The following is a 19,078-nucleotide window of genomic DNA, read 5'->3' on the forward strand; positions in this document are numbered from 1 at the left end:
CTATTTGAAATGTCCCTTCTTATGGGGCCAGGGGGTTAAGTGCCAGGGATGGAAGGCTAAATGCCAGGGATGCTGGTTGCAGGGATTCTTGGGACCGGGGCTAATGGCCTCCCTGCTGTGGGCTCAGGAATACCAGGCCCAGGCACTGGTTGCCCTGAGAGATGCAGCCATTTTTACTTCTGATTGAAGGGCACCACCTTCTGGGATTTTCCCTTCTCTGGTGGGAAACAGAGTAGAATATGCCAAGGGACCAACAGGGTCTGTGCCCAAGAGTGGAGGGCACTGAAGGTGATAACATGGAGGCACTGGGGTAGGGTGAGACCAATGACTTATACAGCTTAGAATTTGGTCCTTCCTGGCGGGAAGAAGATGCACTTTGTGGGAGCACATGGTAATTGCCCTTCGTGAGGGTGATCTCAAAAGGTCAACGGATGGGCCTTGAATAGCCCTAATGTCCCTGAAACAGTCCATTGTGTAGCTATTGTCTATACATGTAAAGGAACCCTTCTTGACCCTATTCATACTTTTCTTTTTTTGCCTCTGGGGTTTCCCAAGTGAATAATTGCATACTACCTTATTTATCCTTCCACCCAAGTCTACCTCTTTTAAGCTAACAACAAAAATAGTTCAGAACACATTTCTTGAGTCCCTATTAAGTGCCAGGCATCATGCTAGGTGCTGGAGATACGCAGATAAATAACACACGGTCCCTCCTCTGGAGAATCCACAGTCTGTTTTTTAAAAAATGACCCTTAGTGTTGACTTTTGGGATTTTGAAAACAAATCTGCATGTATCTCCTTTATATTTTCATATACATGGATCATGATTTCAGCCTCTATCTTTTCACAATCTTTTAACATTTTGCCTGGTATAGTAGTCTCCATTTAGATCAATTCAGATTACTTTCCCCGACTCTGATATATCTTCCTTTGCAGATAGAGTGACCAGAATTAGGCGCTATATTTCACATGCAAATACTATATAAATGTGTATACAAGAGTAACACTATGTTTTCTAACTTCCTTCATTTACCCACTTGCCATTCATGCATACATCCAATAGTTATTGAATGCCTACTAAGTGCCATGCACTCTGCCAGGTCCTGAGAATGCAATGGTAAGTAAAATGGACACTGCCCTCATGGAACTTACAGTCTGGGGTGTGTGTTGGGGAGACAGAAAGTAAAGAATCCAAATAACACACACATAAATGTATAATTACAAACTGAGACAAGTGCTATGAAGAAAAGCACAGTGTGCAATAAGAGCATGGCAGTGGGGGCCTTGATCTAGCCTGGAGGGTTCAGGAAAAGGTTTCCTGAGAAAATGGTATTTGAGCTGAGATCTGAAGGATTAGTGAAAATAGGCAAAGAAGAATATGGGGGAAGAACATTCCAGGCAGAGTAAAGAGCATGTGCAAAGGTCCTGAGAAGGAAGAAACCTGCACACTCCTAAGGTATTGCAGGAAGGCCAGTGAAGCTGCGGCACTGAGAAGGAAGCAGGTTTGTGTGAGATGGGCCTGAAGAGTTAGCCAGAAGACAGACCATGCAGGACACTGAAGGCCAGGGAAGGATTTCTGTCTTTACCCCTCCATGGATAGGCACATGGAATGAAGGTCTTTAAAGAAGAGCTGCCAATGGTTCTTTCTCCCAGATTACTAATGCTACTTATAGTTGTCTGGAAGGAGAACAGTCATGACGGTCTAAGCTGCTAGGAACTTCCCAGCATCCTGACATGGTGTGGCTATGCCTGGCTGTCACTGGGGAGCCCCCAGAACCCATGGATCAGCCCTAGCCTACAGCCCTCAGGCAAGGGATAGCCCCCACCCATGTGGACAAAGGGGCAGGGTGGAGGGTGGGTGGAGTGCTTTGCCTGAGGTATCAGCTCCGCATGACATTTGGAACAGCCCCAAGACTATGGCTCTTTTTCCTAGATAACTCTATCATGTGTACCCCCCATTTAAATGGCCTGCCGCCCTTCCTACAGCAGCTGTGCTCCCCACCCAATCTGGAGAAGGTCCCTGGATAAGAACTCTGACTCTGCCCAGAGCCTTGGGTCTTGACCTGCTAAGTTTAGGCCTCAGGACTGTTGGGAACCATGGATATATACATATCCTTGATAGTTTTCCAGGGGTATTAATGGAAGCCATTGGAGAAGAGGGTCACAATTGTTGGACTCAGCCTTTCTAAAGCCAGTCCTTTCCTTCCAGTCATATCTTTGGAAAATGTGGTTTGGTGTAGTGACATCTGCTGGCAAGGCTAGGCACATAATACAATGACTGGATGTCCACTCATCCTCATGTAATTTCCAGACTAGCAAGAAAATCGTTCTTAACTTCTGAGATTGGATTGGGCTCAGTAACCTCAGTTGGCAAGAGCAAGACTAAGATGTCCAAGGTTGTGGGTCTGAACTATGTATGGGCTGGTTTGCCTTAAATAGAGAAAATGTGTTTCCTAGTTGTGGCTTATACCCCTCCCATTGGTCAGTTGATTCATATTTGGGTACAGTTAATCACAAGGGAGATTGGGCAAACATGTATAAATGACTCAGAGGAACCCGTTCCTAGCCCCTATGCCTGGGAAAGCATCTCCCAACAAATAAAAAGACCCACATTTTACAAATGGCAAAATGCAGTGTCATTTTTTTATCCTCCTGAGGTTGACTAGTTTGGGAAACTTTTTAGTTTCTCCCAGGTCACCAGGAAAGTAGTGTCTACAGAATCATCTTCATGGTTCTTATAGTGGGCAAGACTGACTAGGGCTTTTATAATGGCCCCTCCACACATGCTGGGGTAAGGGCAGTGGCGTGATCTTGGCTAACTGAAACCGCCGCCTCCTGGGCTCAAGCAATCCTCCCACCTCAGCCTCCCAAGTAACTGGGACTACAGGTCCACCAGTAATTTTTTGTATTTTTAGTACAGATGGGGTTTTCCCATGTTGGGCAGGCTGGTCTTGAACTCCTGGCCTCAAGTGATCTGCCTGTCTCAGCCTCCGAAAGTGCTGGGACTACAGGCGTGAGCTACCGCGCCCAGCCTCTCCTCACCACTTTCATCCATGCCATGTACACATTCTGTTTACAATCTCACCCTTTTTCAGTAGTATGTGATCTTGACAACATTCACCACTAGATGTAATTGGGATGCCAGGGGGAAAGGGTGAGGAGAAAATACTAAAGACATGATTCTGAAGCAAACGTTCTGCCTTTTCTTTTTGAGATGGAGTTTCGCTCTGTCACCCAGGCTGGAGTGGAATGGCACAATCTCGGCTCGCTGCAACCTCCGCCCCCCGGGTTCAAGCGATTCTCCTGTCTCAGACTCCCAGGTAGCTGAGAATATAGGTGCCCACCACCATGCCCGGCTAATTTTTGTGCTTTTAGTAGAGACGGGGCTTCACCATATTGGCCATGCTGGTCTCGAACTCTACCCAACCTTGGCCTCCCAAAGTGCTGGGATTACAGGCGTGAGCCACCATGCCTGGCCATGTTTTGCCTTCTTAGTAACAGTAACACTGACCCATAACTGAATGTAGCTCAGACAAAGCATCTCTTTCTCTCACTCAAACTTAAGAAAATCATCAAGATAAATTAGTAATGAATAGGGTTTCCCAGAAGAGGAAACAGACCTAGTAAATAAACACATGAAAGACTGAAGTATATCCTCAGTAGAAATAAAATCGAAAGCACATTTGGGGTGCCATTTTCATTTTTATTAAAATGACAAGATTTTTAAAAAGTGGTAACACTTAGTCCTGGAAACAATGACTTAAATTGGCACCCTTGCACTGATGATGACACTGTAAATTGTGAAAGTCTTTAAGGAAAGGAAAGAAGCAATATATAAGTGGCAGAAATAAAAACAGGAGAGAGCTATGGATGCATGCAGACACTCACTGCAGCATTATCTGACATAAAAGAGCTTTAATAACTCCACAACAGGAGAATGAGAGCACATTACATCATAGCACCACAGTGCAATGTCACACAGTGAGTATAGTTACAATTATGAGGACTCTAGGGAAACACAGAAGATGCTGAGAAGATGTACAAAATATAAAATTTCAGCCAGGCACAGTGGCTCAGGCTTGTAATCCTAGCATTTTGGGAGGCTGGGGCAGGAGGATCCCTTGAGCTCAAGAGTTTGAGACCAGCCTAGGTAACATAGTGAGACCCCCATCTCTACAGAAAATAAAAAATTAGCGGGGTATGGTGGCATGTGCCTGTAGTCACAGCTACTTGGAAGGCTGAGCAGGAGGATCGCTTGAAACCAGGAGGTTAAGGTTGCAGTGAGAGGTGATTGTGCCACTGCACTCCAGCCTGGGTAACAGAGCAAGATCCTGTCTCAAAAAAATAAAAATAAAATTTCATGTAAATAATGAGTCTATCTATGTTAAAATATGCACATAAAATGTATGCATGAGGAGAAAAAATGGAAGGCAATATACAAAAAATAAAAATAGTTGGGCCAGGCGTGGTGGCTCACGCCTGTAATCCCAGCACTTTCGAAGGCCGAGGTGGGCGGATCACGAGGTCAGGAGATCGAGACCATCCTGGCTAACACAATGAAACCCCGTCTCTACTAAAAATACAAAAAAAAATTAGCCAGTGTGGTGGTGGGCGCCTGTAGTCCCAGCTACTCGGGAGGCTGAGGCAGGAAAATGGCATGAACCTGGGAGGCGGAGCTTGCAGTGAGCCAAGACTGCGCCACTGCACTCCAGCCTGGGTGACAGAGAGAGACTCCGTCTCAAAAAAAAAAAAAAAAGCTTTGTGCCAGGCATGGTGGCTTATGCCTGTAATCCGAGCATTTTGGGAGGCCAAAGCGGGTGGATCACTTGAGACCACGAGTTTGAGACCAGCCTGGGCAACATGGTGAAATGCTGTCTCTACTAAAGATAGAAAAATAAGCCGGGCATGGTGGCACGCACCTGTAGTCCCAGCTACTTGGGAGGCTGAGGCAGGAGAATCGCTTGAACCCGGGAGGCACAGGTTGCAGTGAGTTGAGATCATGCCACTGCACTCCAGTCTGGGTGACAGAGCTAGACTCTGTCTCAAAAAAAAAAAAAAAAAAAAACCTTTTGTGGCGGCAGTGAGATTAAGGATGTCTTTTATTTTCCTCAAATTTTCATTTAGTGTTATTACACTGTGTTAATCATTTTGAAATGGTGGAAGGGGGTTGAGGGCAGGTGAAAGTGCTCCTCTAGCCCCTTCCTGTACATACTTGTCCTAAATTGACAGAGAGGAAAGACCATGTCTGCTTATTCAGCTTCCGGCCAATGCCTAGCACCTATCAGGTGTTAAATAAACATTTGTTGAATGTATAAATGAAAATGCCTGCAGTCTAAATGTCTCAGCCCATGGTGACCGGGTACTTTCCACCCCGGGAAATAGAGCAATTTGGTTTTGCTGGAATAAAAAAATGAAGGTTTATCCATAATGGCAATTCCCTGGTCTTCTTGGTAAGTGAATGTGGGCATGGAGAACCCAGGAGAGACAGTCTGTTAAAGAAAACCCAATTACCATTGTGGAACATATGTTGCCCTGAGGCCTCTGCTGCCATAACAACATCTTGTAACTATAACTACAGCCCTGGAGGGCTTTGGCCCCATAGAATATGGAAAAGGATGTCTTCATCATAAGACAGCTTTGTGCTCAGATTGACTTCCCTAGGGAGCTTGGATCAGGGAAGGGAGGTAGATAAGTGGAGGAAGGGGGGAGATGAAGGGCAGAGGTGGGAGAAGAACTGCTATTGAATCAAGATCAGAGTGATTTTTTTTTTTTAGCGATTTTCAAAATGTGGTTATTTGACTGTTTAGCTTTGGTGGTTATTTATATCCCCAGCTGCAGAGGCGGGGAGCTGTGCCTAAGCCTGCTGGGATCTGTCCAATAACTTCTCCCAGGGTGGGGCTGCGGGTGGGGGCTAAGGGTGCTACAAGATCCAAATTAGGTGGCCAGAATGTAAGAGAAGCTCCAGGCCATCTCCAGCAAGAGTAAGGAAGAAGGGCCTATTAGTGACTGTGCTGACCATTTTTAAGGCAGCTGCAAATGAAAATATTTTAATAGGAATTACGGTCACATCAGCAACCTCTGAGATTCTCCCAAAAGGATAGAGACTAAGCCAATACTTTGCCTCAGAAGTTATGAGATTGACCTGGCTACACTAGCATTGTCTTTAAAAGGCCAAGGCATGCTTCCCCCACCTTACAAGACTGCACACAGAGGAAATGGCTATCCCTAACCCCTACTAGCCACCTCACTGGTCAGAAAGAGGCTTAGAGGAGAGAGCATGGCTGGTTCTGTGCAAGCCTTTCCTAGCTGAGTCAACAACTGGCAGTGGGGTGAGAAACATTCAATTTGGTGCCACCCCAATTACTAAGCCCTTTTGGGTGCCAGTCAGCAAGGGAGAAGCTGGAGATGCTGTGGCCATCCAGGCAAGGCTCCTAACCTCTGGAAGAAGCAAACAATGAACAACTACATTTTGTATTTGAAATATGGTACCTATAATTTTACTGTCAAGGAAACATTTTAAAGGACATCAAGGGATCTTTAAGGCAGCTTACAAAACAGAGGAGGCAAGAGACTGATACAAGTAAGGAAATAACACAAGCACATACACACAAAAGATTGCCCCCACTCCCAGTGCCTATTTCAGTCTCTCCTTGTCTCTGGCTAAGGCTATTTCAGCAGCCTTCTAACTGGTCTCCTGCCTTGGGTCTCCCTCCTACTCTGATCAGTGCCCTTCACAGCTGCCAGAAAGAGATTGCTAAAATGCATGTCTGACTGGCGGCCTCCTCTGCTTAAGGACTTTCAGAAATTGCCTACCACTTCCAGTTCAGTCTCCACAGAAGGGTGCTGAACACTCTGCATGAACTGGTTCCCAAAACCATGCCTCTTATGTACCCTCCCCGGCACCCATAGATAATGCTCCTCCACACCTCTCTACTATTGCACATTCTGTTTTCTTTGCATGGAAAACCCTTACATTGTCCTTGTTTACTGGCAAACATTCATCCTGTGAAATTCCACTCTTGCTTCACGTCTTTTATGAATCCTTTCCTAAACTTTCCAGATGAAACACTCTACCTCCTCCTCTGTAGCACTTCTGAACCTTGCTTATCTCCCTATTTTCCCATGTAATACTCTACAGTGTTTTGTAAGTGTGTGCTCACTGGCTTGTCTTCCCTACTGGATTCTAAGCTCCTTTAGGGGAAAGTTGGTGTTTTGTCCATGGGGTATAATTCAGTGCCTGGTACCTGGGTGATTAATGCCTGGGTAATCACTCTGTATGTCTTCAGTTAAAGTGGTTGAACAGAGGTTGAACAGAGTTAAAGAGGTTGAACAGATAAAAGCAAACAATCACTGAGACCATGTAAATATATAGTCACTAACATTAGAATGTTATAGCCATGATTAGAGTGACTGGAAATATAAATAACAATAGCCATTTATTGAGCAATTACTCCATGTCAGGAACTGTGCAAAGAGCTTTACAACACTCATCTTCTTTATTCCTTACAACCTTGTGAGGTGGCTATTAATGTCCCCACATCACAGGTGAGAAAACTGAGACACAAACAAATTTAAAACTTGTCCAAGGCCGGGCATGGCTCATGCCTGTAATCCCAGTGCTCTGGGAGGCTGAGATGGGAGGATGGCTTGAGGCCAGGAGTTCGAGACTAGTCTGGGCAATGTAGCAAGACCTCATCTCTACAAATAATTTAAAAATTAGCCAGGCATGGTGGTGTATACCTGTAGTCCTAGCTACTCAGGAGGCTGACGTGGGAGGATCGCTTGGCCCAGGAGATCAAGGTTGCAGTGAGCTATGATTGTGTCACTGCACTCCAGACTGGGTGACAAGAGTGAGACACTGTCTCTTAAAAAACAAAAAACAAAAACAAAAACTTGTCCAAGAGTAATGCAGGTAGGAAGCAGCAGAGCGGAGATTAAAATTCAGATCTGACATCAAAGCCCTGTACTGGACACTAGTACAGCTGATGATACAATAAACATGATTTATCTATGTTTCTATTATCTGTTTGGGAAGGGAAATGAACAGAATTATCTACCAAATTGTACAAGGAAAATAACAAATCCAGCAGTTAAGTGCAAAATAACATATCATTACGCCCTACTACCTTACAAAGAATGAATTGGAAAAGATTTTCTGAAAAAATAAAATTTTATTGAGGGTTAGGAGATGCATCCAGGCAGGAAGAAAAGCCTGAGAAAATAGAAAGGCAAGGAGAACTGTCGAGAGTGTCAACGTGAAGTCTGGTGATTGAGGATAGCCAGGGGGCAACCAGTCAGAGGCATTGAAATCAACATCAGTTCCTGCTTGGAAAGCTAATTGTGTTGTGATGAACATGACCCTCAAAGTAAATATTATATTTGGTTTTTTAAAAAAAGAAGAAGAAATAAGCTTTTAAGATCCTCCCCTTCCCCATTCTAAATATACCTGGCTGGTCTACTTTCAAGTACTATACACATTTTTTTCCTTATGATCATGTTTCTATCCTACTGGTGTTAGTTTTTTCATCTTTCTGCCAGAGTGTACACTTTCCAAGGACAAGAACCATATCTAAATGAAACTGTAAACTCTTTAGTGTCAGCTGCAGTCTTAGGGAATCTAGCATAAGAAATTAACTAACGTCGAACATCTGTAATGCTGGTATTTGTGTGACGGATGCAAGTCAGTATAAGATCTTATTCTAAAACACTAATTTCCAGGGAGGGTAACTTCACCATCTCTGAGCGCTATACATTCAGAGACTGTAAAACAGTAATGATATTCTTACTGAGTAGCAAGCATTTACTGTGGGAAGAACGAGGTTTGAGCACCATTAGAAAGGATGGTATGAGCCAGGCGCAGTGGCTCACACCTGTAATCCCAGCACTTTGGGAGGCTGAGGCGGGTGGCTCACCTGAGGTCGGGAGTTCAAGACCAACCTGACCAACATGGAGAAACACTGTCTCTACTAAAAATACAAAAAGTAGCCACATGTGCTGGCGGGCGCCTGTAATCTCACCTACTCGGGAGGTTGAGGCAGGAGAATCGCCTGAACCCGGGAGGCGGAGGCTGCGGTGAGCCGAGCTCGTGCCATTGCCCTCCAGCCTGGCAACAAGAGCAAAACCCTGCCTCAGGAAAAAAAAAAAAAAAAAAAAAAAAAAAAAAGGCTGGTATGGCTGGGAGTGGTGGCTCACACCTTAATCCCAGCACTCTGGAAGGCCGAGACAGTATTTCAGCTCAGTAGGTCGAGACCAGCCTGGGCAACATGGTGAAACTCTGTCTCTACAAAAAATACAAAAATTAGCCAGGTGTGGTGGCACACGCCTGCAGTCCCAGCTACTCGGGAGGCTGAGGCAAGAGAATCCCTTGAGCCCACGAGGTGGAGCTTGCAGTGAACTGACATCCAGCCATTGCACTCCAGCCTGGGCAACACAGCAAGACTCTGTCTTGAAAGAAAAAAAAAAGAAGAGACAGAAAAAAAGAAGGATGGTATGAAATAACTGAGATATGCTCTTAATGCAAGAGATCCTTACCACCAGTTGGGGAGCCAGAACATTCAAATGTAACCTCAGGAACATATCCGTGAGTGCAAAATAACAGAGTAATGTATGAAATTAAATGCTTAAGTGGTGAGGGGCTACATGAAATTAAATGCTTAAGTGGTGAGAAGTAATGTGAACCATTTTCAAATAAGTTCTTACGTGCAGTTCAACCTAAGTAGGTTATCAAAGGTATTTATACTAAGCACTAAAAGCTAAGTATTAAATACTAAAAGCTGCCTGTGTCAACACTGGCCCAGGACATCCCCAAGGAGAGTGCTGGCTAAAGGTCTGGAACTTTAACTCTTTAGAGTTCTTTACTTAGCACATCAATCAGATGTTTACCTTCTGCTTCTTTGTTCTTTAGCCCTGCTCCTGGGGGAAATCTCCATCTTAACGGGGCCTCAGTTTGAAATTGGGGTTCGGGATCCTAACTTAATGACTGAGCGTGCCCGGGTTCCACCCAGTCGCAATTGGTCAAGACTTGGTCCTCTCAAGGCCTTTCCTCCGGAGAGGTTAAATCCTCAACGCCTGCTCTCCACTTTCCAGCCTTTTCTTAAGGCTCTTCTTTCAGCCTAGTATCTGTGACCAACTTCTCCTTCCTAGGCCCTCTCATTATTATTTAAATGTCCATTCTTTTGGGGGCTTCGACTTCACTAAAAACATTCCTTCCTCTTCCTCCGCCTCGTAACTCTCTGCTCAAGCATCTGGATGCCAGAGGTCATTTGAGCTAAATGGGGTTCAAAGCTTTTCTGACTCTGGTACTGCATTCCCCACTTTCAAATCACATTTTTCACCCCAGGGCCCCCAGTGGTCTCAAACCCAAACATAGTGCGGGAAGGAAGTGGGCGCTCGCCACAGAGCTAAATTGGGAATTCTTTGACCTGCAGCTTCTGGAGAATGGTTTTGCCTCCTCCCCGCGACATCAACTAACTCACTTGCTGTTAGCTAAGGGCAAGGACAATGTCTCCTCTACCAGACAGGAAACTTGATGGCGGACGCTATCCGTTAGTTCCTTTTTCAATTACCCATTCCCACCCCTTCGAGACCACGATGTTTCTTAAAATACAAAGTTTCTTTTACAAAACATCCCTCCGCAACTTTGAGTTTATATAATAAACGGAAACGTCCTTTAAACAATCAGGCTACGAAGGGGTTAAATCTAATCTCAGCAACCTGATGGATTCTGGGGGGTTTCCTTCCTCGACTCTAGAAATTAAAACGACCGGGAAGGGAAATTTTGCCCAAGGTAAAGATGAGAACCGTTTACATCAACTGTCAGGCTTCTGCCCCAAACAACAATGGCTACCCACGCCCACAAACAGAGCCACTCACGTAACTAAAAATGGTTGGCTCCGGGTTCCACCACTGGAGTCACTTTCTGCCCAACTTCAAAATGGCGCCCACTAGCTTCACCAAAAGGATCGAACTTCCCAGCACCCTCTCTGGCCCGTAACGTCAGGTGACGCGAGACCCAGCCGGAAGTGAAGGAAAAAGCGCTTCAGCCCGCGGCGCCTGCGCAGAACGCTCCAGACGCTGAGAGGCAGGAGGCACTAGGGATCGTCCGCAGGATTGGGACTGATACAGAGGCCGCCACGGAGCCCGCCGGAGCCACCGTTCCTGCTGCTGCTGCCGCTGCCCGAATCGGAACCGTCGGGCCGCAGCCGCCGGCAATGCCGCGAAGGAAGGTGAGAAACGGGAGAGGAGGGATGGCGGGTTTCTAAGGACAGTCGATTGAGCACCGTGACGCAGTTGGCCACGCCTCACAGTGCTTGGGTCCCAACTTTCCGCTCCCCCGAACCTTGTTCAGCCACCCTCTCTTCTGTCCATACCCAACAGAAAAATGTGGGCCCGACCCTGGCCTCGGCCTATGCTTGCAACTATTCCCGCCCTCTGCTTGCCTGGATCGGAGGCGTTCTTATTAATTGGTCGCTGAAACGTCTGGAAGCATATTGATTGGCTGGTGACGCCGCCTGTTTGGGCTCAACGGTCACCTCCCCGCGTGCGGGGGCGGTGTCTGGCCCCGGCCCCAGCGCTCTCCCACTGGCTGGAGAGAACGATCCCTCCTCTCCTGATTGGTCGAGGTTGGCAGTCTGTCCTGTGGGGGCGCGGCTTAGGCGGACCTCGATTGGGTGGCCCGAATCCCCGCCTTTCCGAGCGGGGACGCTGATAGGTGCAGAGGCGGGGTTTTGGAGGCCTCGTTACCTTCCAGGTGGGGGGCACAACAAAGCAGAAGACTGGGTGGTGGGAAGCCAGCGCCCACTCCCAGGGGATCCCTCTCAGGCCAGTTGCCTCCAAGCAGTTGCCTCTTTCCTTATTTGCTAGTTCGACAGCGCCTAGAAAATGCAGTTGGTAAAAACTAAAAACTTCTAGAATTAGAAGGCACTTAGAAGATCACCCAGGAATGGCCCCCTCGTTTCTTCTTACAGCTGAACTAACGGAGGTCCATGGAGTGCCGCAAGCCACTCAGGCAGTGGCAGATCCAGAATATAGAACAAATCTAACTCAATTCAACAAATGTCTATTGACTACTTTCTGCGCGGTGGTTGCTGTGGATTCAGAAATTAATTAGATGTGATCCCTGGCTTAAGGGTGTCACAGCCCGATAGGAGAAAACAGACATGAATAACCTTAGAAGGATCTAGTAAGTTCTCAGCTTGGAGGTGTATACAAAGTGTTGCTGGAAGGAAGTGAAGGAGCAGTTAAGTCTGCCCTGGAGTACAATGGGAGATATATTGGTAAAAGCCACAGAGAAGAGCTGAGTTCCAGGATCAAGCCAGGAAGGAACAAGTCTCACGTCAAGGCTTTAAATATCTCGGTAATTAGACTATAATGGTGACTTTTAAGATTCCCCCTTCATTTCAGCCGTTTTCTGTGATTCTTGCTCATTTCCTGGCAGGTTACCCTTAAGATACTTGGAAAACTGGGTGGTATTCTTGCTCATATCAATAGAAATCTTTCTCTTCACAGCGGCTTTTCAGGTTGAAAATGTACACTTTTTAATGTCTCCTAAAATGACCTCAGCTGGTGGGTGGTATGTATGTGTTTTTTTTGTTTGTTTGTTTTTGAGACGAGGTTTTGCTCTTGTTGCCCAGGTCGGAGTGCAATGGCGTGATGTTGGCTCACTGCAACCTCCGCCTCCCGGGTTCAAGCGATTCTCCTGCCTCAGTCTCTCTAGTAGCTGGGATTACAGGCGGATTCCATGACGCCCAGCTAATTTTTGTATGTTTAATAGAGACGGGGTTTCACCATGTTGGTCAGGGTGGTTTCGAACTCCTGACCTCAGGTGATCCACCCGCCTCGGCCTCCCAAAGTACTGGGATTACAGGCATGAGCCACCACGCCCGGCCGGTGGTATGTATGTAAAGGCTCACCAAATGCAGGAATAATATTGGTGCCTTGAAATAGGGCCACAATCCTCTTTCTTAATTTCCCAAATACCGGGAGTTACTTGAAAATGTACATTTTTTTAGTAACCTGTTTGGCGGCAAACCTGTCTTAATCTGTCCTGAGGCTACTTATGGTTTTTGTGTGTCTCATTTAGTGTGACTGTTTATATTTTTTGCTGCAGAAATACTATTATGTTTTGTTATTGGGTGGTATTTGCAGGATACATGCAAAGTACTCCCCTTCTAAAAATCCAAAACAATTACAAATTCTAAACAGAACTGGCCCTCAGGGTTTTGAATAAATAATTGGGACTTACAGTGTGAATCTTTGTATTGTTTTTAGTAAATATTTTTTCCTTTCTGGTTTTGTAAAGGGTATAGTGTTAGTGCTTAATTGATAAAAGTTATCTTTATGGCTAAGAAAGAACTCCTCAGGAGGATAATAATTGACAAATCCTTGCTCATTGAAAAGATGGTTTTGAAAACAACTGTTTTTGAATACCCATGAGTCTTCATGTGCAAGCTGCCTTTTTGGAAGATAGATGGCTTTCATGTGGAGAAACGTCAAGGATAGATGGCATACGCACTAACAATTTTCATCTTTTTCTGCTTAAATTCTTTTGGGATTAGAGTTGTGGTCCATGATATTTTGAGATAGTGTATGGCTTTTAAAAAATGTGATAGCTTTTCATGGAGACATTGAACGAAAGTTACTCTAAGTTAAATGAGGTCCAGCACCAACAATTTTCTCACTACAGTGGACCTTTTTTTGTGATATTGATCTCCAAATGGTCTTGGTTAATACTTAGTGCTAATACAGTAAGAATTAATTCTCTTCATGGCCGGGTGTGGTGGCTCACGTCTGTAATCCCAGCACTTTGGGAGGCCAAGGCGGGTGGATCACCTGAGGTCAGGTGTTCAAGACCAGCCTGGCCAACATAGTGAAACCCCGTCTCTACTAAAAATACAAAAATTAGCTGGGCATGGTGGCGGGCGCCTGTAGTCCCAGCTACTCGGGAGGCTGAGGCAGGAGAATCACTTGAACCCGGGAGGCGGAGGTTGCAGTGAGCCACGATTGTGCCCTTGCACTCCAGCCTGGGCAACGAGAACGAATGAAACGGAAGCTCTTCATTTATTTAACAAAAGTCCCTATTTGTAGGTTGTTCCATTTAAGTGTTCTAAATAAAGTGAAGTTGCCTGAGGGGGTGGAAGGATGAGAAATGCTTGTGGAATCCTTATTTAGGTTTGAACTTGGGGTTTTCAGTGTCACAGCTTGTTTTATTTTCAATGTTAATGCAAACTCTCAGACCAAATGCTTCTGTGCTAATATCTGGATCTATGGTATTACAGAGGAATGCAGGCAGTAGTTCAGATGGAACCGAAGATTCCGATTTTTCTACAGATCTCGAGCACACAGACAGTTCAGAAAGTGATGGCACATCCCGACGATCTGCTCGAGTCACCCGCTCCTCAGCCAGGCTAAGCCAGAGTTCTCAAGGTAAAAAAACCTTCATTTTTCCTTACCACTCCTCACATCTGGCTGACCGGCCCATCACATTATTTTCCTAGTTAATGTGGAAACTGGTCCCTTGGCTTGGTGTAGATGACAGTGCACCAGATGATTGGTAAAATGTAGAGTGAATGCAGAGTTGTCAGGTCTTTAACAATGCTTCTGTGGGGGGCTACTATCCAATCTGTAGACCCAAAGGAACTGCGGATGGTATAATGGATAGAGACACACGTATGTCTTGAGTCATTTATTTGTTTGTTTGTTTTTTTAGATCGCAGTGTCTCCATCAGTAAAATTGGAATGTTATCCCTTCACTTTCTGTTTGAATGTTTGAGGCTTAGGGACTTGAAGTCCAGATGGTATCTGATTTATGGTGGCTTGATTTAATTTTTTTTTTTTAACTTTACAGTGGTGCTAAAACAATATGCATTCAGTGGAAACTTTTAGAATTTTGAATTTCGGTCTTTTCCTGGGCCAGTGATATGTGGGCCAAATATTTTCTCGTGTTGCTGAGTGGTGGCAATGAGCCATAACTCCAGTCAGTGAGCCGTAACTCCCAGTCAGCCATTTGATCATGAGGGTAAACCAGTACTCTTCAGTGTACTGTCTTTAATAAATTATATGCAATATTCAACACTTTATTAAAAATAGGCTTTGTGTTAGATGATTGTGCACAGTTGTAGGCTAATGTAAGTGGTTTGAGCCTATTTAAAGTAGGCTAGGCTAAGCTATGATGCTCGGTAGGTTAGGTGTATAGCGGTTTTTTTTATTTTCTGGAGACAGGGTCTTGTGCTCTGTTGCACAGGTTGGAGTGCAGTGGTGTGATCTTGGCTCACTGCAGCCTTGACCTCCTTGGCTCAAGTGATCCTCCCACCTCAGCCTCCTGAGTAGCTGGGACTACAGGTGCACGCCACCATGCCTAGCTAGTTTTCTTTGTTTTTTGTAGAGATGAGGTCTTATTATGTTGTCTAGGCTGGTCTCAAACTCCTGGACTCAAGCAGTCCTTCCACCTTGGCCTCCCAAAGTACTGGGGTTATAGATGTGAGCCACCATGTTCAGCCTGTAAATGCATTTTTAACTTATAATACTTTCAACTTATGATAGTTTTATTGAGACTTAACCCCATTACAAGTCAAGGAGCATCTGTAGTCTCTTGGACTTACTATTGGCAGAGGCCCACTTCTAAAACCATGTTTAACTCTGGAATGTAATCCAATAAACACTTGATAGATATTAATAGTTGTACCAAAATATCAGTGTGGAAATAATGGAATTTTGCTTTGGTAATAAGGAATTGAGAATCTTGGGGTTGGAAGGTAGTTTGAACTATCTCTAGTGCATTTAGGCATCTGGGGTTAGATTTGGAGGGTACCCTTGACCCTCCTGGCTCTGCTCTGGTATTCCCTGAGGAGGAAAGAAGATTGCAGCTAATACAGAAAGCCGATGATCAATAGGTGATAATAGATGAAGGGAAAAAAACTTTAACATGTTTTGAGCACTTCAACAGTGTTGCTTTGGTTAATTTTTTTTTTTTTTTTTTTTTTTTTTTTGAGATGGAGTCTAGCTCTGTTGCCAGGCGGAGTGCAGTGGCATGATCTTGGTTCACTGCAACTTCCGCCTTCTGGGTTCAAGCAATTCTCCTGTCTCAGCCTGCAAGTAGCTGGGACTACAGGTGCACGCCACCATGCCCAGCTAATTTTTGTATTTTTAGTAGAGATGGGGTTTCACCATGTTGGCCAGGATAGTCTCAATCTCTTGACCTCATGGTCTGCCTGCCTTGGCCTCCCAAAGTGCTTGGATTATAGGCATGAGCCACTTCGCCCTGCTGCTTTGGTCACTTTTATATGAGTATGTTGCACAATGAGAGAAAAACCATCAGTTTTTCAAGCAAGAAAGTGGGAATATCCTCTTTAACAACTGTTCCTAACTTTATTTTTGAATTTAGGATTTCAGCTAAAGTATTGCTATTGTCTCTTGATTTCTTAAGCTTTAAATTTTTACCACAATGAGACTATGGATAAATAGCTACTATAACTCAAGCAGTATGTTATGTACTAGGAACCATGATAGAAAAATCATAGTTCCTGTCCTCAAGGATCTTACAGTTCAGTGCAAGATACAGATATGAAAATTGATCATGGGAATACATTATGGCAAGGGCTGTGAGAGGGGTTTGCATAGAGTACTACATAAGCCCAGAGGTGGGACAGCCAACTTAGGGCAGCACTCCCACAATGATGAAGTCTTTTTTGTTGTTGTTGAGACAGAATCTCGCTCTGTCGCCCAGGCTGGAGTGCAGTGGCATGATCTTGGTTCACTGCAGCTTCCGCCTCCTGGGTTCCAGGAATTCTCCTGCCCCAGCCTCCCAAGTAGCTGGGATTACAGGCGAGCACCACCATACCTGGCTATTTTTTGTATTTTTAGTAGAGACAGGGTTTCACCGTGTTGTCCAGGCTTGTCTTAAACTCCTGATCTCAAGTGATCTGCCCGCCTCGGCCTCCCAAAGTGCTGGGATTACAGGCCTGAGCCGCCGTGCCCAGCTGCACACTGAGATGTCTTAAAGGCTCTGATAGGAATTTACAAGTTGAAAGATGGGAATATGTTATTCTCGGCAGATGGAACAGCATATGCTAAGGAAAAGACATAATGTTTGTAGAAAGTATAATTGACCATGCCCTAGACACCTGAAAACTAAATATTCAAAACAGCTAGGAAATGCATAAGCGCTGAGTCTCTTTCTAGTTATCATACCTCATGACCACAGAGTTGCACAACTCCAGGGGTACCATTTACAATGTCAGCAATGTAAGGTGGTCCTCCCTAGAGCACAATGTAGATCATATTGTGAAAGGAGGCCCCTTGGAGATGTACAAATGGATAACCTTGCTCTGTGCTAACTTTTCTCACCCGAAAGTTTGGAAATTTTCAGTTTTCTTCTTTAGAGAATCTATAAGATTTCTTCAGATTTTTTTTTTTTTTAAATATATGTTGGGGGGTGCAGCCATGAGAGAGTTAGGCTGACACCGCGCCCTGGCCTGTGCATCCCGCCCTCTGAAAAAAAATTAATTAAAATAAAATATACTTTAGAGAGGATTTTGAATGTTCTCACCACAAAGAAATGACAAGTGTTTGAGATATGGATATGCTAATTATTTTGATTTCATCATTACACAATGTATACGTCTATCAGAACATCACAGTATACTCTATAAATATGTACACTTATATGTCAATTAAAACAAAACTAAGACTGCTAGGGGCTTACACGGAGGGAATTGAGCCAGCATCACCACGATGGTGTTGTTGGAGAGTGAGCAGTTCCTGACGGAGCTGACCAGACTTTTCCAGAAGTGCTGGACATCGGGCAGCATCTATATCACCTTGAAGAAGTATGGTGGTGGAACCAAACCCGTTCCAAAGAAAGGTTCTGTGGAGGGCTTTGAGCCCTCAGACAAGTGTCTGTTAAGAGCTATCGATGGGAAAAAGAAGGTCAGCACTGTGGTGAGCTCCAAGCAAGTGAATAAGTTTCAGATGGCTTATTCAAACCTACTGAGTGCTAACATGGATGGGCTGAAGAAAAGGGACAAAAAGAACAAAAGTAAGAAGACCAAAGCAGCAGCACAGTAAAGGGCACAAATTTCCTGCTTTCACCAATTAACCACGGAATTGTTATTTTTTCCTTTGGTTTTTACTTTTTGCCACATAGCTAGGTTTCTGGTTCCCCTACACTAGGTGTTTTCACATAAGATGTAGGGTCCTTTTGCAAAGAATAGTTGCAATGTTTATAGGGTAGTTGTGGTAAGAATCTAGTCTATTTTACATTTGGCTAATTGGTCTGTACTGCATGGTTATATACTCCTGGATTATAGATTAAAAGTCTCTGTAGTCATCTCTGTGAAGAGCAAGCTATGATTAAACATGTCTCTTTATAAAAAAAAAACACAAAAAACTAAAACATATCTACATATATTTTTAAAAAATGCTTTAATTTCAGCTTTGAATTTCCTTCATTTCCTTTGTCCTCAGGTTGGAGATATAAAAGGGCTGCTGAGTGCCTCAGAATAGGTTTTTCTATCCAAAAAACTTAAAATGCTGCATTCCTGCTTTACCTTTATGAATCTATTATGATAGTGCCAGAGAGGGTAATAAGAAAGAAAAAAAAATCGGCCCCTTAAGAAAGGAAATCGTTTTGTTTGTTGTTATATCTTTGGTAATAGAATATCTGTTTTATGGTGGGTTAGAAAAAGGGAAGAATGAGAGGATGCAGTTAATATTTATAAAGCACTCTGTACCACGGATCATGTTAAGTGCTTCACATGCATTATCTCACCTATTCCTCACCACAGTGTTATGAGGAATGTGCTACTAGTATTTTCCTTTTCAATAGGTCAGGAAACAGGCTTGGAGAAAATAACTTGCCCAAGATGCCACAGCTAGTTGGTATGCTGGAGAGGAGTTGAATCAAGTTCAGTCCTAATTCCAGAACCTAAACTTATTAATGCTGTACTACATTACATCTGTATACCTGAGTTAGGCTCTTTTGCTTATATTTTATTTAATTAAATAGATATTTTAAGGATTTGTTGGATTTTGTGAAATATGAAGAGGAGGAGGAGCGATATTCTGATAAATTATATGGATA

The 19,078-nt window shown here is 44.3% G+C and overlaps 2 protein-coding genes across 8 annotated transcripts in view; one reads left to right on the plus strand and one right to left on the minus strand.

Moving 5' to 3' along the window:
• FAM117A (family with sequence similarity 117 member A) overlaps positions 1-11,556 on the minus strand; it is a 79,063-nt gene extending 67,507 nt beyond the window's left edge. The window contains exon 1 of one of the 4 annotated variants that reach the window (XM_054671117.2): positions 11,439-11,556. The gene's annotated coding sequence lies outside the window, so the exon portion shown is untranslated. The other 3 variants (XM_054671119.2, XM_063799815.1, XM_054671118.2) reach the window with 3 other exon arrangements.
• KAT7 (lysine acetyltransferase 7) overlaps positions 10,995-19,078 on the plus strand; it is a 40,525-nt gene continuing 32,441 nt past the window's right edge. For 2 of the 4 annotated variants that reach the window (XM_063799809.1, XM_063799810.1), the window contains exons 1-2: positions 11,425-12,355; positions 14,277-14,424. Coding sequence is in view for 2 of the 4 variants with exons in the window: in XM_511869.5 (XP_511869.3) it covers positions 11,211-11,225; positions 14,277-14,424 (163 nt within the window). In the remaining 2 variants the exon portion in view is untranslated. Of the gene's footprint in view, positions 11,226-11,424; positions 12,356-14,276; positions 14,425-19,078 lie in introns of those variants that run through there. The other 2 variants (XM_511869.5, XM_003315607.5) reach the window with 2 other exon arrangements.

This window comes from Pan troglodytes, chromosome 19 (genome assembly GCF_028858775.2).
Source record: "Pan troglodytes isolate AG18354 chromosome 19, NHGRI_mPanTro3-v2.0_pri, whole genome shotgun sequence".
Classification (NCBI taxonomy): Eukaryota; Metazoa; Chordata; class Mammalia; order Primates; family Hominidae; genus Pan; species Pan troglodytes.